At 41.3% G+C, this 24,002-nt stretch overlaps 1 protein-coding gene across 1 annotated transcript in view; it reads left to right on the top strand.

Annotated features, from left to right (window-relative positions):
* Positions 1-24,002, top strand: part of STX17 (syntaxin 17) — a 142,876-nt gene that overhangs the window by 17,831 nt on the left and 101,043 nt on the right. The window contains 1 exon segment of the mRNA XM_075586409.1: positions 4,406-4,471. Within this exon segment, the coding sequence (XP_075442524.1) occupies positions 4,406-4,471 (66 nt within the window).

Raw genomic sequence — 24,002 nt, 5'->3', positions numbered from 1 at the left:
AGTTGACACATGCTCCGTGCAAAACAGGAGGCAGCTCCTGCCCTGTCTTCGAAGTACTGGCAAGACGGGGATAGGTGGGGAAAATATTCCCACGGGCGGGATTGGGTGCAGATGTTAAGTATAGGACCCTGAACCCTATAAGCATGCCTGCTGACCAGGATCAATCAGATTCACCTGATTTTAACCAAGTTCCAGCGTCTGTGGTTCCGGAGTGTGAGGGGTTAATAATATCGTAACTAAGGATCATCCCCCTCTTCTGAAATTCGTTAGAGCTAAAGGTAATCGAACGAACCCGGTAAGGACAGAACGAACTTTTACCTGTTGGCGGAAATAGAGGGCTGGCAAGTGGCGCCCCTAGCCAGGAACTGCTACATGGATCATTATGCGCACCCACTTGCAGGGGTGCCCAGAGACTTTGTTTAGTTCCAAGGACAATTAATTTAGTTTCTCCATCCCAGTAAGTGTTTTATTGAATGTATGAAGATGTGTGTCTGTCTGAAAATAAATAAATTACAATTTATTTTACCCAACTTGTGTGCTCAGGGCAGAATCCCGGTATTAATTTGTGTATAAGTCTTGGTCTCCTGTGACAAGGTGTAACGGGTGCCCACCACAAACAGAACGGGACCGCGAGGCTGAGGTGGGGATGTTAGTATACACTGCCCTACGTAACCGCGTCCGGAGGGCAGAGTGGTAGTCGTGTACTCGGGTCAGGGTAGGAGATGTCAGGTTGGTCGCCATACTCGCCGTGGTCAGGATTGGAGAAGTCAGATGTTCGTCGTGCGTAGCCGGGGTCCAGGAGTAGAGACGGTCGAAGTCCAAATAGACACCAAGGTTAAGGGTCAGAGAAGGCAGCGGTCCGGGTACAATCCAAGGTCAGGATACTATGAGAAGGCAAGGAACAGCAGCGGGGTGCTTGAGGCAAGCACTACGTCACAAATAGCAATGGTTATGCTTAGCCAACTTGCAGCAGGGATGGCTGAGCATATGAAGGACAGGCAGCCAGTGGCAGGGCTGCACAAGGCTGTGAGCAATGAGCGTTCAGAGGTATTCTGTCCACTGGTAAGCAGGGGCGGAGTGTACCGCAGGTGTGGAGTAATTGTGTATAGAATTAACCCCACGCGTGTTCCTGATAATGCGGCGCCGTCGCGTAATCACCTGAGCGCGAGGAACGTTCTTCGAGGCATCAAGGAGCGCGTTGCGGGGGCAGGGCCTAAGCCCAATCCTGTAATAAAACGAAAAAAAGTAACCAGTGTAATTGGCTTCTTTTAGAAGGATTTATTAACCCTTACATTTAAGGTGTGTGTTTTTTTTTTTGTAAAACATGACTGTTTTCCATTTCTTTAGATCCCCTGACTTTATGCTCATCAGATTCAATAATGATAGCATCTTAATTACTTGACAAAGAATAAAAATTGTTTGTTTAGCTACCAATAATATAACGATTGTTTAACTTAAACTTTAAAAGTTTACAAAAATTATTTTAAAATATTTAGTTAACGGAATTTGTTTTGTTCTTTAAAGGATCTAATTGTATTTATTGTATGTCTTTATATAGTGCCAAAAGTATACTCAGTGCTTCACAAAGAATACAGTACAGGGAATATAATACATTAAGCGCAGCAAAATCAGACAATAGTAAAGGAAATCCCTGCCCGAAGAGCTTACAATCTAAGGGGTATGATGGGAGCCTTCCAGAGAAGCAGGTGAGGGAATAAGTGCTGGAGATGGCAGTGCTTGGCCACAATTGGTGGTAGGAGTGACTGTGGGCCAATAGCCATGCGTGTAGGCTATTGGGATGCTTAATTTATAGGGTGAGATTTAAGGTTAGTCAGTATTAAATTAGAAGGTTAACACCATTTGCAGGGGAAGAGGTGGCAGGGAGGCGTGGGTGAGATCAGGTGTGTATGTCTGGGTTCAGTCTTAAGGAAGATCCCCAGCAGCAGGAAGTAGATAGAGGGTGTGAATAGAGGATTTGTGTGTTTGCTTTTTATTGAGGGGTAATGCAGTTGTTGGGAGGGAGGTGTATAAATAATGGTGCAGTTGGGAGTGGGGAAGTTGGAGAGAACAAAGACGTTCACAAAAGGGGTGAGGAAACAGTAAGCAGAAAAGGCAATAGGGAGGGCATAGTGAGATGCAGGAGTAGAGACAGTCCAGGTATTGGAGGATAGGAAGATTTCAAATAGTCACAGCATTAAGAAAGTCAAGTTCTCACAGTTGCCAAGTTGTTGTTGTGCAAAGTCCAACTCTTCCTCTAATCTTCACCTCCAATTTCAACTCCAAAATCATTTTTTGTTTTTAAACATGACATTTCTATTACTTCTCTTTGTTCCTAGTAGGAATGTCAATTTAAGAATAGCCACCAAGAACATAATAATGGTAAACCAATTCATGAGATTAACATTTCTATGATGTGCAACATCGATTTTGACCATCTTTGGTTCAAAGCAGCCGCTCGGGCTGTTTTTGTCTGAAAAAAATCCATAAAATTCAATAGGGATTTTGTGCTCGAACCGCTACTTCGGACTATATAGAATTTATCCTTATGTTTCTGATGGGATATATTTTCAATGTAATAATAAAAACATTGTTTCGCTTACGATACTAATAAACAGAAGTTTCACGCTATGGATGATTTCATCTTTTCAGGAGGTTCGTAACATAGAGAAGATAATTATATATTGATTTTGCTTTGGTATGTTAGCATTTTTTGTGTCTCTTCAATATGTGTATCACTGAATATAGTAAACGGCTTTTAAACAGAGTTCCCTTTTGAACATGGTCCTATGCTTGGTTTGTGCCTTATCCAAGTCTTTGAGGGGGTTGTGTGGATTTTAAGTAAGCTGTATAGGAAACCAGTTTAACGATGCCTACTACATTTAAAGAATGGTGTCTACCTAAAATATGTTGGTTACTGAGTTTTACGTGAGTTTCCATTTCAAGTCTTTGAAGAAATTCATGTAATAGAGGAAGGAGCCTTTAGGCAAGTTTAAATAAACTTGTTCTGCATTAAATCAGCAGAGCAGGCATATACAAAGTAACGTTTCAGGACCATAACTGAAACCGTAACTTTCTTCAGACCATACACCTTGTCCATTTGCAAAGATGAAGAAAGTCCTCTAGCGCGTGGATTCAAGTCATCCATCCCCGATATATGAACAAAGTAGAAAGGACCAAAACCGAAACAAAAAACGTTTTTTTATGAGAGAGAGAGAATGAATATTGTTTTTTGTTCATATAATCAGGGATGATGACTTCAATCCACGCACTGGAGGACTTTATTCTTTTGCGGGACTTTAAGTACATTATTTATTTATTTCCTTTTGAAAGGTTTTTGTATACCGATTTTATTACATTCGATATTATTGGTTTAGTGCAAATTGCTAGGTGGTTTTTTGGTTGGCGCTACTTCCATTTCTTTTATTTACCTTGTCCATTTGGATCCAGCTTTGAGACGTCGGGATCAGCAGAGGGTGAGCACCAATGAGGAAAACCTTGACATTTTGTTTCTTTAAACAACGGTGTGCCATTCTTTCACCCCCTTCTTTAATTTCAAGTCATTGTTTAAAGATAAAAGGAAAAAAAATAGACATTGATAATTCCAATTTGACAACAACTTGGAGAAAAACCATTTCTGTAAATAATTGAAAGATTTGACAATGATGAGTACGTTTTGATTCTGTTGAGCCATGTAGTAACACGAGGGCCATATTCATGCTGCAGTTCAAGCTCCCGTTTTTTTTAAATTTTTTCATTTTTTTTAACTTCCATAGTTTCATGTGGCAATCTCTACTTACCTAAAGAACTGCATAGCTGCCGGTCAATTCGTTCTCCGTCTATTGATCGGTGAAGTTTGGCGACATCTTTAGATCTGGGGAATGTAAATGGTTGCTATAGGAACAAACATGCTTGTTAAAATAGAATACAAGAAAATTGGTCTTTCAAAGTTGTTGTTTTTAAACAGAAAATGCTAAAAGTATTTTTTCTTACTATAGAACTGATTTCTTTAAAAAAAAACACACATGCAAGATATTGCTTGAACTGCAGCTTTAACTATCCAATGCCTTACAACTCTGTTCTACTTACTATAGATATAGACTGACTGGGAGTTAGTTATACATTGTACTATGAAGGGTTTTACATGCAGAACGAAAATATTCATGCATATGATAAATAATTTTATTACTTTTTGATTACCGGTCATTATCAGTTATAACTGGCAGAATCTGTTGCCAGTTGTAAACTTCCACCGTCCAAGCTGAAAATACTCTGAAATATCTGTTCATGTATTATTCTTGGACAGCACTATTGCTTACTTGCATTATATTCATATTTATAAGGAAAACTCCACTAAACCATCTATTCCTTAGAATTCCTACATTTATTATGCTTCTGTTTTGTTTAGTATCGCAGGTGTAGATCATGGGAACGATTGCATAAAGAACATATCAATGCAGGACTCACTGTACAGGTAAGGGAATTCAATATTTTTATATTATGAAGGGTCAAAGTTTAAAGTGACATACTTTGTGCTCATTTGTGTACCCATTTAAAAAAAAAATTTGTCCACGCCTTAAAAAAATTACGCAAGTAAACCAATGTGAGACATTTAATGAGCTTGTTTTGTTTTTTAAATGTGCTGATGGAGGTCTTTTACACTGAAATGTTGGAATTCCAAATACACGAATTTTTTAAATAAAACATATTTGTATTTTTTGCAACACTGCCAGTGTTCACAGGTTTTCATATTTTAGTAAGCAGGGAAATCCATTACTATAACCTCATCATCTAAGTAACAAAAATATGCAAATTATGTACAGGCATACCCCGCTTTAAGGACACTCACTTTAAGTACACTCGCGAGTAAGTACATTTCGCTCAATAGGCAAACAGCAGCTCACGCATGCGCCTGTCAGCACGTCCTGAACAGCAATACTGGCTCCCTACCTGTACCGAAGCTGTGCACAAGCGGGGAGGCTATAGAGCCTGTTACACATGTGTTATTTACATCAGTTATGCACGTATATGACGATTGCATATACAGTACATGCATCAAAAGTGGGAAAAAGGAAGTGCTTCACTTTAAGTACATTTTCACTTTACATACATGCTCCGGTCCCATTGTGTACGTTAATGCGGGGTATGCCTGTATGTTGCATACATACATAGTGAATGAGCATGAAAAAGTCACATGTCCACCAAGTTTAACCTATGCTAAATTTAGACGACAGATACTTTATCCTATATCCGTACTTACAGTATATTGATCCAGAGTAAGGCAAACAAAAACCCCAGTGAAATATCATCCAATGATACCTGATTCTCACAAGATAAATTCCTTCCTGACTCCAAATATTGGCAATTCGATTTACTCCCTTGATCAACATTTTTTCCATGTTTACTTATTTGGTATAACCCTGTATACCTTTCCTTTTCTAAAAAGATGCCCAACTTTTTTTATATATATATATATACATCAAGGTCGAAACAGCTGTCTGTGGGTGGTTTTCTGGGTATGCACCTTAACCCTGGCTGTGCTCAAAGCTGTGACCATGCAGCAAGCTTAAGCCTATAGGGAACCATGTTAAAAATGGTTATTGAGGCAAAAAGTGACACTGTGTGCTCATTTGCATGTCATTTCCCAGAATCCCTTGCTGCAGTGGAAGTGCTGTATGCTGGGTGATAATATATATATATATATATATAATATAATAATATATATATATATATATATATATATATATATATATATATATATATATATATATATATATATATATATATATATACAAATATAGCTGTATGCTCATCTGCATGTCTTAGGCAGGTCTGCAACCCCGCCTTTCCCCATTATCACCCAGCATACAGCACTTCCACTGCAGCAAGGGATTCTGGGAAATGACATGCAAATGAGCACACAGTGTCACTTTTTGCCTCAATAACCATTTTTAACATTTTTATATATATATATATACACACATATACATATATACAGGTAAACCCCGTTATAGCGCGACCCGTTATAACGTGAAATCGGTTATAACGCGGTCTGAGCATGGCTCCCGAATTGAAAGCCTCCATTTTGCCGCCTTACCTGCATCTCAAATCCTCCATTTTGCCGCCTTACACTCTCCTCTTCCAGCTGTCCTGTCCACGTGCTCATCTCTCTGCCCGTCGCGTGCCATTGTTTTTTTTTTTTTTCAAACATTCAATTTAATGCATTATTGACTAACAGACACAATTAAACATTAATACATTTTGTACAAAACATATGCAGGGATTGAACTCGGGACCTTCTGATACCAATGCCTTGCCTCTTACCTCTACACCATAGGCCTGGTGTGACAAGACATAACCTATAAATATATCTATCCTCTACAACACAGTGCCACAGGGTACATGTCAATGGTAAATCTTAAGTCTATTTCTAGATGTCTATGACATCACACAGCTTCTGTGGTGTAGTGGTAGAATTCTTAACCAACATATGAAAGGGTCCTGGGTTCAATTCCTGTATGAAATGGTATAATTAAATTTTTTAATAAATTATTTTAATTTTATTGCATAATTTATAAATATATAATTATTTATTATTCTTTATTAATAATTCATTATTAATCATTCTTTAGGATTAATTATGTATTATTAATAAGTATGATTATTAATTATTATTATTAACAGTTAATTAACTAATTAATAATTATTACTAAATATTTAATAATAATTATTAATACTTATTAATAAAACATATTAATACTGAATAATTATTAATACTTAGTAAGTATTAATTGTTATTAATAATTAAGTATTAATAATTAATACTTAATAATTATTAACACCCAATTAGTAATAATAATTATTAATACTTAATTATTAATAACAATTATTAATACTTAAGTATTAATAATTATTAAGTGTTAATAAGTTTTATTAATTAAGTATTAATAATTATTATTACTAATTGGATATTAATAATTAGGTATTAGTAATACTTATTAATTAGTAACAATTATTAATTGTTAATGATAATTAATAATCATACTTATTAATCATAATATAATTAATAATAATAGTATTATTAATTAATAATTATTCATAAATAATTATTAATATAGAATTATTATTAATACTTAATACATAATTATTAATACATAATTATTACTTAATAAAGAATAATAATAATTATATATTATTTATAAATTATACAATATAATTAAAATAATAATTTATTAAAATTTTTAATTATATTATACCATATCATATCATACAGGAATTGAACCCAGGACCCTTTCATATGTTGGTTAAGAGTTCTACCACTACACCACAGAAGCTGTGTGATGTCATAGACATCTGGAAATAGACTTAAGGTGTAAGGATTTAAGGTTGTGGACCCCAAGGACCGCGTTATATATATATATATATATATATGCAAATACAACTGTATGCTCATCTGCATGTCTTAGGCAGGTCTGCAACCCCGCCTTTCCCCATCATCACCCAGCATACAGCACTTCCACTGCAGCAAGTTATTCTGGGAAATGACATGCAAATGAGCACACAGTGTCACTTTTTGCCTCAAAAACCATTTTTAACATGGTTCCCTATAGGCTTATATATATCTCTATTGTATCTGCTATCACAGTCTCCATGGGTAATGAATTCCACATTTTAGCTGCCCTTACTGGAAAGAGCCCTTTCCTTTGTTGCTGGTGAAATCTCCTTTCCTTGTATTGTCCTCGAATGTATTTGTACTGTATATAGTTATCATATCCCCTTTTCTAAATAAATCTAATTTAGCTAGCCTCTCCTCATAAATTAGATTGTCCAGCCCCTTTATTAATTTGGTGGCTATTCTCTGCATTTTCTCTTGTTCCATAATGTCTTTTCTAAGGAATGGTGCCCAAAATTGTACTCCATATTCAAGGTGTGGACTTACTAATAATGCTTTCATAAAGGGGCATCATTCTGTTTACTTTCCTTCCATCCATTGCCCGTTTTTAATTCAAGATAAAATCTTGTTTGCCTTTGCAGCTACTGCATGACATTGGGCACTATTGCTAAGCCTGCTGTTTACAAGCACACCTAAATCCTTCTACATCAAGGATTCTCCTAATTTATTGCCAGTTTATTTTTGTTTCCCAAATGCATAACTTTACATGTATCTGTATTAAACCTCATATGCTATTTACCTGCCCAAGTTTCCAGTCTCTCCAAGTCCTTCTGGAGAGAAATTACCTCCTGCTCTGATTCTACTACCTTACACAATTTAGTGTCATCAGCAAAGATGGAGACTTTGCTCTCTATGCCAGCCTCCATGTCATTAGTAAACAGGTTAAAAAGTACTGATCCCCGAGGTACTCATTCACTTCTTTAGCCCAACCTAATAAAGTTCAATTTATGACAACTCTCTGTTGTCTTTCCTTACCTCTTATGTGGAACCGTATCAAAAGCCTTTGCAAAATCTAAGTAGACCACATCGGCTGCATTACCCTGGTCTAAATTCCTACTTACCTCCTCAAAGAAACAAGGTTAGTTTGGCATGATCTATCCTTCATAAATCCATGCTGACCTTTACTAACAATTTTGTTGTCCATTAGGTATTCCTGAATATTATCCCATACTAAACTGTCAAGTAGCTTCCTCACTATTGATGTCAGGCCTGTAATTGCCATAAAACATACTGTCACGCAGTCGATATGAAGGGTAAACAGACCTGCTCTGAACATGGAATAAAGGACCTTCATGGGTCTTTCATCAGGGTTGCACAATTAAATAAAGATCCCCTTTAAAAAACATAACTCGGTGATGTTAATGTGAAAATAAATTTGATTGGTGAACTAAAAGCGTGTGCGGAGGGGGAGGGTGTAAATGTTCAATATCGCAAGTCTCTCTAGAGTCTAGGACCGTGATTCATTTAGCTGCAATGCAGGGTATTGCATCCTATTCCAGCATGAACTGCCATTGACTTGATGAATCCTGACCTATATTCTTGAATATATAAAACGGAGGGAGGGAAAAAGAGGGGGGTAGCTCCCGCATCAGCTTCTAAATGTAGGACATAGTAGATAGCAGTGTGAAAAACCATAAGGTGCAAATAGGGACAAGGGGCTAGGTGAACATAACAAACAAAAAGATTCCCCAATGAATGCACTCAAAATGATAAAGTTGAAATGGTAAAGAACGGGTTGAGACCCGTATGAATCTTGGGGAGGTAATAAAAGGTTGCAATCTTAGGTGTTTTATTGAGAAGTGCCTCACTTTCTTTTTTCGAAAGAACCTTTGTATACACCCCTTGATCCAATATCAATTTCAAGTCTCGCGTGTACGTAATTGTGGGGTCTGTTTTAAGCAGTGCGTAGCAATTTATATCTGATAAATGGCATTTGCCTTCCCTTATATAGTCGGTGCTTTCCCTTATATAGTCGGTGGCATTCATTATCACGATATTGCCCCCTTTATCGGAGGGCTTTATCGTGATAAGGGAGTTCGATTGCAGTTCAATCAAAGCCTGCCTTTCAGTAAAGCTCATATTGGTGGCAATGGGTCTAGGTCTAAGACGCTCCAGATCTGCAGTAACCAATCTAATGAAAGTTGCTACATTAGAACAAGTCTAAAAAGCTGGTGTAAACCGTGATTTGGGTTTGAGATTGGAGAAGGGACCTTCTCCTGGAGTTCTTAGGCCCTCTTCCTAAAGAGCTGTTAAGTTCATAATATTTTCAAGGTACAGAGCATCAAATTCCTCTTGCCCAACTGCCCTCAACTGATTTTGTTCTCTTATTTTGAAAAACTTATGTAACAGGAGTTTGCGTCCGAAAAGGTAGGTGTCTTTGATCCAGTCAAACTTTCTAAAGTCCTCAGTGGGTGAGAAGGATAGTCCTTTATTAAGGGCCGCCATCTGACCATCACTGAGAACTTGATCAGAAAGATTAACAATGTGCCCACTATCAGATACGTTCACTATTGTCTGCGTCGTCGCGCCCGTCTCCTCGATCTCCCCCTGTAGCCCCAAGTGTCTCTGTCTCGCAATCCACCCCACATTTCCTCTTCTAGTCTTGCCCTTTCTTGTGGTAATGGGTAGCGGGGATCTTGATCTAAAAAAACAACTCTCGGTGGTTCCCCTCTCCCTTGTTCCCTTCTATCACCACCGTCACTCTCCTCATTGGAGGTGTCCCAGTCTGTTGAGGATTCTGGATGATGAGACCGAACTTTTTTAGTTTCCTGTTTCTGTCTATACACTTTGCCCTCCTTGAAGTCTTTGCTGTCACGTATATATTTCCGTTGTTTACGTTCTTTGAACTCTTTCGTAAATGTATCTATAGTTTCTTGGAGCTTATTCTCAAGATTGATAAATTCAGAGTTAGTTCTCCATTTGTCGGCATCACTACGTTGAACTGCCAGTTCAGTGTTCACTATTTGAAGTTTAGCATTATCAGACTCTACCAACAATTTCATTAGTGATGCCGAACAAGTGCGTAGGATCTTATTCCATTGGAGTAGGAAATCAGGATCTGTGTGGGGAGAGGAAGGAGTAAGGCCAACCCGTAGACCTCTTGGAATTAGGTCTGTAGATAAATAATTTTCTAGGCTGGCTACCTCCCACCACAATTTGGCCCTTTGTTTATAGATTTTATCAAGGCCTGTAAAGTAAGTGTTAATATTACTTACACTAAGATCCGTAATATCCCCATCCAATGAGAATACATTAACTGCCTCATTCTGCCATGTGACAAAATCTGGTTGTTGTGACAAGAAACCAGCCATAATCAGTAGATAGATACAAATATCGTGTAAATATAAATCAATAGCGAGCTGGGAGCAAGAATGGACTACGTCCACATGGAGTAAATATATAAAACGGAGGGAGGGAAAAAGAGGGGGGAAGCTCCCGCATCAGCTTCTAAATGTAGAACATAGTAGATAGCAGTGTGAAAAACCATAAGGTGCAAATAGGGACAAGGGGCTAGGTGAACATAACAAACAAAAAGATTCCCCAATGAATGCACTCAAAATGATAAAGTTGAAATGGTAAAGAACTTTAAAAATTACTATTTATTATGTATAATGAAAATAAAAATATTTGTACAGAGGGATGTGGCAAATTGATCCAAGACCACTCCCTAAAGACACACCAATTGAAACTTCCGCATGAAGTCCATGAGGAAGAAAAACCTAAGACAACACTAGTCTATGAAATGCCTAATAATGAAGAGGCTATCTTGTCCAGGGATAAAATCCTAAGGAGATAGTAGTAACAATAAATGTCGCAGTACTATTATCTAAAAAACTGATAAGGTATTGTGATACCAAATACCAGCACTGGTTCCAAAAGGAATAAATCAGGACAGAAAGTATATACCAAATTGGCAGACCTACAGTATGATATAGAGCTAGTGTATCATAATAGTAGGATTATATTTTTGATGTATGGTCACTAAACATACACTGTGCGTCTTCCTATTGGTCCGCGTGAGACGGAACGTTTAAGATGCTTTAGATTAGAAACACTGTTTCTCTGCCTGCAGGGATACCGGCACCTAAGTGGTAAGTATCTCTGGAAGCAGGGGTTCCCCGGAGCTGAAATTAACACAGTTATGCTTCAGAAACCGTCTGATTCAAACCTGTAATAAAACTTAAAATATACAGTGTGTGTATGTGTATATATAATATATATATTTTTATGTTAACCCATATTGCTGATGTAACAGTGTTTCCCCCACCCTCTGGGAGATTCCCCTGTTACCAGGTGTTTGGTGCATGCTACCTGTTGGCTCACAGGATGCTGAGTGGTCCACTGGTGGATTTGGGGACTTCTGGACAGGCTTCTGGGTACATACCCAACATTTATCTCTGGTGACACAGCGCCTCCATCTGCTGCAGGCTCCAGATGTATGGAGGCAATCTCCTACAATGGAAACGTATTCTTCTCCCCCCGAAAGATTACACACCAGGCAGGAGGTATAGATAACTGGAACCGGTTTATTCCTCTGCTTACATTGTATCACACAGGCTTCTGCCCAATACAGTTCAATGCATGTCTCCAATTTTGGGACCTCCACTGCAGGCCAATGGCACCCAAAGCAGTCCTTACTCTTCCCTGCTCCTCTAGCAGGGACAGGGGAATGGTAATCACTCACTCTCTCCCAAGGGCAAGAGGAACAGGGAATGCCAATGCGCAGACAATCCTGTGTGTTACCTGTCTCTCTTAACAGTAGAGACAACTGCTTAAATTTGGGTTTGCAACCCCTTAAGTACAGTGGGAGGAAAGGTACAAGGTCTAAACCCCTGATGCAAATATCGCCATTCAGGGATACTCCATTTTTAGGAGAGATAGGTCAAAGAGAGGAGGAGGGGTATTATTTTATATTGCAGACACCTTACAATTTACACTGTTAAATTGCCCACCAAGTCTACCCTCTTTTGAAACTCTAGTTGGCAAAATCTGCCTCTCCTTTTCTAAGCCCATCTTGCTTGCTGGCATCTACCGCCCCCCTAAAGCCCCTCTACAATCCTTGACTGATATCACCCAATTTCTTGGCTCCATTTCCTCTTTGAATGAGAAGAGTGAGCTGCTAGTTCTAGGGGATTTAAACTTCAATTGGCTTGACCCTAAAAACCACAAAATCCAGATACAACTCAAGTCACTTAACCTATCACAACTCATTTCCCAACCCACACGGATAAACCTGAAATCGCATAACCATTCCTTGCTAGACTGGATTCTCTCCTCAAACCCCAGCAGAATCCAATCTTCTGGCATCCTTCCCGATATTTTCAGTGACCATGCAATAGTGTACTGTTTAAGGAAAATTAAACCGCCCCATTCAAGCCCTAAAGTTCTCCTCACTAGAACATTTAAAAACTTTAACCCACAACAGTTTCTGGATGACCTTACCAACTGCCCATGGCACAGAATCGATTTAATTCCCGACCCCGATTCTGCGCTCGACTATTTCCAATCCGAGTTCTTAAAACTCTGCGATACCCATGCTCCACTACGCAAAATAAGGGTACGGGGGGCCCACCTTCCATGGGTTACACCTGACCTTATAGCACTCTACCAGTTCAGGGATGCCTTGTGGAAAAGCTACAAAGTAACTGGCACTACCAAGGATCTCAATCACTACAGATGCATGCGGAACATGTGCACAAGGCAAACAAGGCATGCAAAAGCACAATATTACTCTGACAATCTCCACCAAAATACATCAAACCCAGCTAACTTCTGGAAGGTTATCAACAATATATTCCAGCCTCCTAACCATCAACAACCAAGTAATATCACTAAGGGGGATATTACTCTGACAAACCCCACTGACATTGCAAATGCATTCAATGATTACTTTGTGGGGTGTGCCACTAACTTATTAGCGAAACGCAGCACAAACCCCAAACATGAATCTCATCCTGGGAGTATCCCTACAGTCCCACCCCCTCCCAACACTGCCCACAATTTTCAATTTAGCCCAGTATCTGAAGAGGAGATTACACAAGCGCTCCTCAAACTAAAACTAAGCAGCCAATGTGGACCCGACTTACTACAATCTAGGTTCCTACGACTTGGTGCCCCAGCCATTGCCAAACCAATTGCGTCCATAGTCAACTCTATCCTGTCTGCAGGCCATATCCCTAAGACCTGGAAAACTGCCAGAGTTGTCCCAATCTTCAAAAGTGGGGACAAAAACACTGTCTCAAACTACAGGCCAATCTCACTTCTCCCAATTCTATCCAAAGTAATGGAAAAATGTGTCCACTCCCAATTAAGCGATTTCTACACCAAGACAAATTTCCCTAGCCAATTCCAGTCTGGGTTTTGTCCCAAACACTCCACCGTAACTACCCTGCTAAAAGTTTGCAATGAAATCCAGTGTGGAATGGAACGGGGACAACTCACTGGTGCAGTATTCCTAGATTTTGCAAAGGCTTTTGACACAGTTGATCATGCTATCCTGCTTAACAAACTCCAGAGCTCTGGAATAGGGAAACATGCTTTAAACTGGTTTCAGTCCTACCTATCAGGAAGATCCCAACATGTGTCCATCTCAGGCTCTAACTCCAACCCCCTGGATATCACTTGTGGTGTCCCGCAAGGCTCTGTTCTGGGGCCCCTACTCTTCTCAGTGTTCATTAATGATCTTCCCACAGCTTGTAAGGAAGCCTCAATACACATGTATGCAGATGACACAATCCTATATGCACACAGCCATAGCCTCTCTGACCTTCAACACATACTTCAGTCTGACTTTTTGAGACTCGAAAACTGGATTTCCCAAAACAAACTGTTTTTAAACACTGACAAGACGGTAACAATGGTATTTGGGACCAAGACTAAATTTGTAAAGCTTCCAGAGACTGAGCTCCTGATTAGAACCAACGCTAAAACCACCCTAACACCTGTCACTAGTTTTAAATACCTGGGCTTATGGTTTGACTCCCACTTAACATTCGGGATGCATATTGATACCCTGACAACCAAGACCTATGCCAAACTAGGGGTACTTAACAGGAACAAATCCTCCCTATGTCTCCTGGTCAGAAAGCGTATTGCACAGCAGATGCTAATGCCAATTATTGACTGTGGAGACATAGTATATGGCTCGGCTCCTCAAACCCACCTTAGCAAACTTGACACCCTCTACAATTCAATTTGTCGTTTTGTTCTCCAATGCAACTACAACACACATCACTGCGAAATGCTCAAAGAACTAGATTGGTCATCACTAGAGTCTAGGCGCAAAGTTCACCTTTCCTGTCTCACCCTCAAATACTTTATGGGCAAGCTACCCAGCTACCTGAACAAGCTCCTCACCCCTACCACATGCAGCACTTATCACCTGAGATCAGACTCCAAAAGACTATTCATGGTCCCAAGGCTCAACAAAGTATCCGGACGTTCCTCCTTCTCCCGTGCACCCCAAAACTGGAACAACCTACCAGTGACTCTCACATCCACCACCAGCTTAAGTTCTTTCAAATCTAAGGCTGTCTCACACTTTAATCTGGTCTGTAACTGTTTCATACGCTCATAATATATATTTTCTTTAACTGTGCACGCAATGTCTTGTATTTAATGTATACCTTGTTCATTTATGTAAGTGTACTTGTAACCATGTATTATTTGTTTTACTCTGTGCCCAGGACATACTTGAAAACGAGAGGTAACTCTCAATGTATTACTTCCTGGTAAAATATTTTATAAATAAATAAATAAACCCATGATTGGGTAGAACACCTTGTCCCACCTCCTCAGTCACTAAAGGGAGCTGCCTCGGTGGGGAAAACCCATGATTGGTCCTGTCACTGCCTGCACTGTTACCAGGGCTTACATGACAGGGAGGGCAGACTGGTAGCCAAACCAGGCATGGCTACACTGATTTAAGGAAAACATTGTATGTACACTGTATAACAATTTTGGTAATTAAACTGGATGGTAGTGGGGTACCGGGTACTACCCGTTACCCGGCGGCTTTTCAGCTACCCGTAAATTACCCGAACCCGGCAGCTGGAAAGTGGACCCGGCGCCGGCTATCCGGGTAATGTCAGGGTAGTTGAAAAGTATCTCTTTTGGACAGCCGGCTGTCCAATAGCAAAGCTTCTTCTCCTGCTCCGGTCACATGGTCCCCGCTCACAGTGCAGTATGGAGTCCTGCAGCTCCCGTGCGGGCTCCACACTGACGCTGATGCTGATGCTGCCCCCCCGCCCCCGCACCTCTGATTACCTGTTCAGATGTCGCCGCGGGCTTCCTCCACCCCAGGTAAGTTTCCACCACCCCAAGGTAAGTGAAAAACCAGATAGCCGGGTACCCGGACGGATACAAGGTGCCCAATCCTCCGGGTACCTGTTACCCGGTTTTAAAAAAAATATAGGACCCGGTCCAACACTACTGGATGTTGTAAACAGTGTTTCATTAGTTAAAAGAATACAAATAAATTACACAATAAACATGCATAAAACAAATTTATATTGAAGGCTTATATATTATTGCCATTAGCCATTTTAAAGGCACCACAGCCTATTTTTACTTAAACCCTTGATAATTGAATAGCTTTTTATGATCACTTTGGTTGCCTTTCTCTTTGTACTGAATGGATATGCCCATGCATTTGATTCTGTAAGTATGGAGACACGATTCTGTTTGCAGATGCATTATTCCCTGACTCAGTCAACCACCACCAATGCACAGAATGTGATTTAAAAAATGTTATATATATTTTTAATATTTTTTTTTTTTTTAGAAAGTGCCATTTGACACAGGATTGTTAATCCTTTTTTTTTTTTCCATATGTGACACATTTGCTAAGAAACATACTGTCATCAATTCAGATATTTTTAACACAATACCTTTTCTAAATGAAAAGACGAGAGAAAATCAGCTTTATTGACCTGCCTGTTTAAACCATAACTCGACAAATATTGACACTTTAATATGGTTTATGTGTGACTGACTGGTCTTTTATTGCTACTATACTTAGAATAGACTTACCAACTGTAATAGGCTGTAGGCTTTTAAGTGCATTTCCCCTTGCATGTTTATTTTTATTTCTTAAATATTTCTTCACCATGCTGTAAAGAAGGACTTCCATTTTGTCTTCTTTATGTTTTTTTTTTTTTCTCTGCTGGACGAGTTAAACTTTGTTTTATTCTTAAACAATAAGCCCAAAATAGATGTCAAAATTACTGTTAATCTCATACCACTTTGGGACATTGCTGGACTTTAGACTCTTTTCTGAGAGGTTTATGATACGGTTTGTTTATTTGATAACTTTTTTTTGCAGTCTACATACAAAACGACTATGCTTTTTCTCAGGCTGAAGCAAGTTAGAATAAACAGAAGTGGTCGTCACATGAGCACTTTGGTCTAGACTCACTAAACTGCATTAATACAGGGAAGTTAACATGACGTCAAACCAGAGCAGGTGTTGTGTTTTTTTTTCCTGTTGCGTTTTCCATACGGATGAGATTGAAAAAAAAAAGCTGTGTGTGCTGTGCACGCGCATAGTAAGTGAAACTTCTTTGACTTTTGTCACAGAAATTGTATTTGTGTTGGTGTTGGTGATGTTTTAATTAAAAATCAAAATACAATCTCAATGACAAAACGCAAATAAATTTGACTTAGAATGCGCGTGCTCGGCACACATCCCCTGTATTAGCTATTTGCACTAAGTGTGAATTCCGCGTGTGACAGTGTGCGTGTGACTGAGAGTGTGCGTGTGACTGAGATTGTGCGTGTGACTGAGAGTGTGCGTGTGACTGAGAGTGTGCGTGTGACTGAGAGTGTGCGTGTGACTGAGAGTGTGCGTGTGACTGAGAGTGTGCGTGTGACTGAGTGTGCGTGTGACTGAGTGTGCGTGTGACTGAGTGTGCGCGTGTGACCGAGTGTGCGTGTGTGACCGAGTGTGCGCGTGTGACTGAGTGTGCGCGTGTGACTGAGTGTGCGCGTGTGACTGAGTGCACGCGTGACTGAGTGTGCGTGTGACTGAGCGTGTGCGTGTGACTGAGTGTGTGCGTGTGACTATGCGTGTGCGTGTGACTGCGTGTGAGTGTGACTGAGTGTGCGTCTGACTGTGAGTGTGACTGAGTGTGCCTGTGACTGAGTGTGACTGAGTGTGCGTGTGACTGTGAGTGTGAGTGTGACTGAGTGTGTGTGACTGAGTGTGCGTGTGACTGTGAGTGTGTGTGGGGGTCTGGGGGGGTCAGTGTGTGAGGGTCTGGGGGGGTCAGTCAGTGTGTGTGGGGCTCTGGGGGGTCAGTGTGTGTGGGGGTCTGGGGGGGTCAGGCAGTGTGTGTAGGGGTCTGGGGGGGTCAGGCAGTGTGTGTGGTGGTCTGGGGGGGTCAGGCAGTGTGTGTGGGGGTCTGTCAGTGTGTGTGGGGGTCTGGGGGGTTCAGTCAGTGTGTGTGGGGGTCTGGGGGGTTCAGTCAGTGTGTGTGGGGGTCTGGGGGGTTCAGTCAGTGTGTGTGGGGGTCTGGGGGGTTCAGTCAGTGTGTGTGGGGGTCTGGGGGGGTCAGTCAGTGTGTGTGGGGTCTGGGGGGGTCAGTCAGTGTGTGTGGGGGTCTGGGGGGTTCAGTCAGTGTGTGTGCGTCTCTGGGGTGTCAGTCAGTGTGTGTGGGGGTCTGGGGTGGTCAGTCAGTATGTGTGGGGGTCTGGGGGGGTCAGTCAGTGTGTGTGGGGGTCTGGGGGGGTCAGTCAGTGTGTGTGGGGGTCTGGGGGGGTCAGTCAGTGTGTGTGGAGGTCTGGGGGGGTCTGTCAGTGTGTGGGGGGGTCGTGGGGGGGTCAGTCAGTGTGTGGGGGGGGTCCGTCAGTGTGTGGGGGGTCCGGGGGGGTCCATCAGTGTGTGGGGGGTCCGGGGGGGGGGTCCGCGCGGGTTGCGCCCGGGTTTTTGTACCACCGCTTCCTGGGGAGCCCGCAAACGCCCGCGTCACTGGAGGGCTGAATGGCGCCGCTACCAGCCGCTTCTGCGCATGCGCGGCATGGCAGCGGTAGTGGAAGTTAGGCGGGCCCATGTGTGGGCTGGGAGGGCGGTCCCATTCGGGTAAGGAAAGGGTGGGTGGGGGGCTGTCCCGGTCGGGCGGTCTCTGCTGTCCTGGGCAGCAGACGGGGACACATGTCAACAGCCGTGGCAGCGGGCGGTGAACGGCGCCGCTGCCAACCGCTTCTGCGCATGCGTGGCTTTCCTCCAGTCCCCATGATTACTGAGCATGCGCGGCTTGGCAGCGGATGTGCGGGGGGAATGGCAGCCGTTAGGAGCGGCGCCGGCGGCTTTCGCCGCCGCCGCCGCATATGTCATCAGCCATGTGGGGGGAGCGGGGGCCATTAGGAGCGGCGCCGGCGGCTATCGCCGCCGCATCTGATTTGTGGAGCGGGTGTGATGTCAGTGTTGGGGTCGGGCTGAGCCAGAACACAGCCCGGCCTCAACTGCCAGCACTGACGTCACATCCGTTTAATTTCTGTCTCCACAATTCTTTTTTGCCCCAGTTCGAATGAGGTGCCACTAAGGAAGTTTCACTTCAAAAGACGTACTGTATGTCCATCGAGTTCAACTTATGTTAAATTTAGACAACAGATACTTATCCTATATTTGTATTTACAGTTTATTGACCCAGAAGAAAAGAAGGCAACCAAAAAATCTCATAAGGGGAAAAATAAATTCCTACCTGACTCCAAATATTGGCAATCGGATAAATCCCTCGATCAACATCCTTGCAATATTTTCAAAGATCTGCATTATTCCAGCACTACATTTACAGGTCTTCTGCAATCATAAGAATTACTCCACACTAAAGCAGGGGTGCACAAAGTTTGGAGCGAGATTTTTTTTTGGGGGGGGGGGACGGGAGTGCGCACACTCGGCTGTTTCAGAGGCCCTGCGCTTCACTGAAGGCATTTAAAATAAATGCCGGGGATCGCGTGAGGCCTCTGCAACTTTACTAACCTGGCCTTCCAGCAATGCGTCTCCATGGCAACCTGACGTCAAATGATGCCGCGGGGCCACGTGATGTCACATTGCCATGGCAACGTCACATGACGCCGGAGCCGTGCGGAGGTGAGAGGGGGGCGAGCCAGAGGGGAGAGGAGACGGGGAACATGCAAGAAACTTTGCGCACACCTGCTCTTAAGCCCCTATTCAATATGCTGTATTTTCCAAATGAATGGGGCTAAAATCTTCTCGAGCACAGGGAAGCTTTACAACATAATAAAAAATAAAAAAAAATCTTAACTTTGCTTCTCTCACATTAAATTTTGACATGCATAAAGAAGCACTTTTTTTTAATAGAATACTAAAAGAACTAGACATGTCGTCATGAACTCCATCACATGGTTTTTAGAAAGCACAATCAAGCTGTTATCAATAGGAAATAAAGTACCATGACATATTTTTAGTTCACACAAAATAGCCTGATATTAAAGTCAAATCTAAGAATTGTAACCTGTTAGAGCAGTGGTTCCCAACCTTTTTTACATTGTGTACCCCCTGCTAGAAAATATTTGTTCTGCGAACCCCTAATGGAAAAACCTAATTGCCTGCTCATAGGTCTATTGCTAACAAAACTGTTTGTCAGGCAGTATAGTGTCCTGAGCTTTTTGTGGGAACACATGCTTAATAAGGCCCTAATCTGCACCTTAGTGGTACAAACATCATGGGTTGTATAGCTTCTAAAGTCATGCCTCCACAATGCCATGCCACTGTGGATGCAAAGCATTGTGGAGAGCGACTTTGGAAGCTCCTGCTGTTATTAACAGATATGCCGCCCACAGTAATGTGCCGTTTGGGACCTTACTAAGTGCGTAGCCCCCACCCAGGCTCAGGAACTCATTCTACTGCCTGGGATCCACCATTACATTAATTAATTGTTTTTTGGAGACACCTTGCTTACCCCTAGGGGTTCCCGAGTCGCCAGATGCCGGATGAGAACAGGTGAGAGGGATTTACAGAGGCCTCACGCTCTCCCGGCATTTAAATTAAATGTTGTAGGGAAGAGCACGGGGCTCTGTAAGTGCCACGCCCCCCCCCCCCTGAAAATCTCACTCCCCCAGTTTGCGCACCCCTGTCTTAGAGCAAAAAACCCTTTGGAATTAAACAAAGTATCATTGAGCAAAATGTGTCAAACAACTGGCACCAACATAGTGCTGAAAAAGAATGATTATGTGCAATTGTAGACCAAGCTAGATCTTTGAATTAATTAAATAGTAGGGCTAGAGTACTTGATAATACATTATGACATGTAATCTGTGTTTGCTCTAAGCTATTTAAATGTTTACCGATGGCCTTCTACTCTGTTTGTTTACAAATAAATCAGATTAATTATTGTGATACCAAATGTTCTCTGCTGCACACACTTTGCTTTCAAAATTAGATGCTCTAAAATGCATTAGGAACCCCTAGATCAATATTTACTCAAGGCATCAGCCACAGGTTTTGGACAAATATATGCACAGCCACTCTACATTTAATCCATGCTCACATAATTAGCAATTTTATCATTTTTTTTTATTTACACAGAATAATTACCTTTCCTTTACTATCAGCACAGTATATTAAAAATTACAATCCAGATAGTTTTCCATAAATCTAAATATTGTATCATATTTTACCTTTCTTTTCTGACACAGTTTTGGAACTCATACACCACTGAAATACATGCAATTGCATTGCAGGACCATATGCAATTTATTCACGTCAAAGAGTTACGCTCTTTCTAAAGCCTCAAAAACAACAGTCAAAATAACAGAAAAGTGTATAATGATATTCTGTTTCTATGTGGTATTTATCAAAAGCAAAGTTTTACTTTTTGAGATTTAAAGTTAACAAAATATTCCTGATCTTTCTGAAAATGTAGACAGATCTGCAAAAGTACTTCTGGTCTACGGTGGAACATATAACCCTATAGAGAATAACGTATACACTCTGGGGGGCCTATTCCAGTAGCTTCGATAACCACAGAATGGTAAAATAATAAGTGCAAAAAATAGCGCTCGTGTAAACAATTTACAAACAGTAAAAAACCTGTTTAAAGGATAAGATGAAGGTAGTCCTGGAGCTGCCTTAAAGGTTGATCCGGTATCTTCCAACCAGATGAGAAGTCTGTGTGTGGAAACCTTCTATGGCGCTGAGGATAATGGAACTTGAATCTTGTGCAAAGGATCTCTTCTTATGCTGAAAACCTCAGAAAATGGAAGACAAAGAGAGGCAAAAAACACTGCAATAGTGTATTACCCAGGGACATGTGGTGATGACTGTAAAAGAGCATTTATTACATATAAAACAATTGCAATGACAATTAATAAATGGAAATAATAAAACAGTTGATCAATTGGATGAATGCTAATGATAAAATCTTCCCAGCGCTTGTGCTGAAGGAAGCTTGCTGCTCCGCCGTGGTAAAATTGAAATCCTACTCACCAGACATGAGTAGGAAATGTGCAATGGTTTAAGGGTCTTTACTCCAGGAATCACCGCTCGCCGTGGGGTGCAGACATCTGCTGGTGCGGGGGGATCTCCTGCAATACTCGTGGTCTTGTTGCCAACAGAGTTTCCTTCGATCGTCTCCTCCGCTGACGTCACCGCCTGGATTGCACTGCTACGGTATCCCTGAATGACCGAAAAACCTTCCAACGCGTTTCGAAACTCCGATTATTGGGTTTCTTCGTCAGGGATGGTTGCTGCATGGAACTGTCCTTACTTTTAAACCCCAAATTAATCAATTGAAATAATTGATTTGATAGTCTTGTTGGGAACACCCTAATAAATGTCCTATGTTTGGTTATAGAGTTTTTTTTAGCATTTTTTAGCGTATTTAGCGATTTACAACATGACATAAATGCCTAGAGACATAGTTAGAAACAGTGATAATGATACATTCAATATTAAACTTAATACAATATATTATTCACACCTTATGTACATTGCTTCCATCTATACTAAAATACTTAAATAGATAATATACATTGGGACATACAATATGCTTTAATCAATTAATTTCAATTAAAGAAATTTAAATAAGTTAAGTTAAGTTGTCCAATAAAGCAATATGTTTTTATATATTTATATCTAGTTGGATTTTTAACATTATCTTATAATTAGATATTAGGTCCCACTAATCACCAGGCGGTGACGTCAGCGGAGGAGATGATCGAAGGAAACTCTGTTGGCAACGAGACCACGAGTATTGCAGGAGATCCCCCCGCACCAGCAGACGTCTGCACCCCACGGCGAGCGGTGATTCCTGGAGTAAAGACCCTTAAACCATTGCGCATTTCCTACTCATGTCTGGTGAGTAGGATTTCAATTTTACCACGGCGGAGCAGCAAGCTTCCTTCAGCACAAGCGCTGGGAAGATTTTATCATTAGCATTCATCCAATTGATCAACTGTTTTATTATTTCCATTTATTAATTGTCATTGCAATTGTTTTATATGTATTTAAATGCTCTTTTACAGTCATCACCACATGTCCCTGGGTAATACACTATTGCAGTGTTTTTTGCCTCTCTTTGTCTTCCATTTTCTGAGGTTTTCAGCATAAGAAGAGATCCTTTGCACAAGATTCAAGTTCCATTATCCTCAGCGCCATAGAAAGCTTCGATAACCAACTCATCGAGGATTTTGAGGTTTTCTCTCAAAATTTTGCTAGGAAGCTGCTCAGAAATCCTCAATGAGTTGGTTAAATCGTGCGGGGAAAGCATTTTCTCGCGATTTCTTGCTTCTGACCAAACACATCGTGCAGGAGCTGGCAAAAGGCTTAAACTCGCATTTTTGATATTGCGAGAAGGGATGTGAACACTTTAATAATTTTTTTTTAGAAAATGCATTTTTCCTGTATTGGATTGATGCCTTGGGTCTCCGGAGCTGATACACATTAATACCAGCACCGGAGACCCCCGGCATCAATGCGATGTAATAAATATATATTTACAGGTAGCTTTATTACCGTTGCTGCTAACCGCTAAGGCAATGAAGGGGTTAACTACCAGTGCCATGTTTATTGTGTTTAGCAGGGCTGGGTGAAGGTGGTATTTGGCCCATGATGGGTGTTTAGACCTTGTGGGGGGGGGGTTGCAGGCGGATTTAACCCCTTCATTACCTTAGCGGTTAATACCTCTAAGGTAATGAAGGGGTTAACCCTTCCTGTTACCCACCTGGGCCAAATGCCACCTTCATCCCCAATAAACATGGCACTGGTGGTTAACCCTTTTTTTTTTTTTTTTTCAACTTTGTTTTTATTAGTTTTTAGTGCATACAGTCAGTAGATTACAGGATATTAATATTTATTCCACGTATACCCTTAACTTACAAGGACAAACTACAAATAACGGACGCACAATGGGGGGAACCACAGGACAAGACATTAACAGACCAACAACACTTAAGGAGAAAGAATTAGGGAGGGAAAGGAGGGGGGGGGGGTAGGGAAGGGAAGGGGGGGACGGCGTAGACGAGTCTCATTCCACTTGTTGAACCGGTGACCTGCACCACCACTGTTACCACCCTGCTCCTGACCACCTCGCAG

The sequence above is a fragment of the Ascaphus truei genome, chromosome 2, assembly GCF_040206685.1.
Source record: "Ascaphus truei isolate aAscTru1 chromosome 2, aAscTru1.hap1, whole genome shotgun sequence".
Taxonomy (NCBI): domain Eukaryota; kingdom Metazoa; phylum Chordata; class Amphibia; order Anura; family Ascaphidae; genus Ascaphus; species Ascaphus truei.
This window is presented reverse-complemented; position numbering and strand designations above follow the sequence as displayed.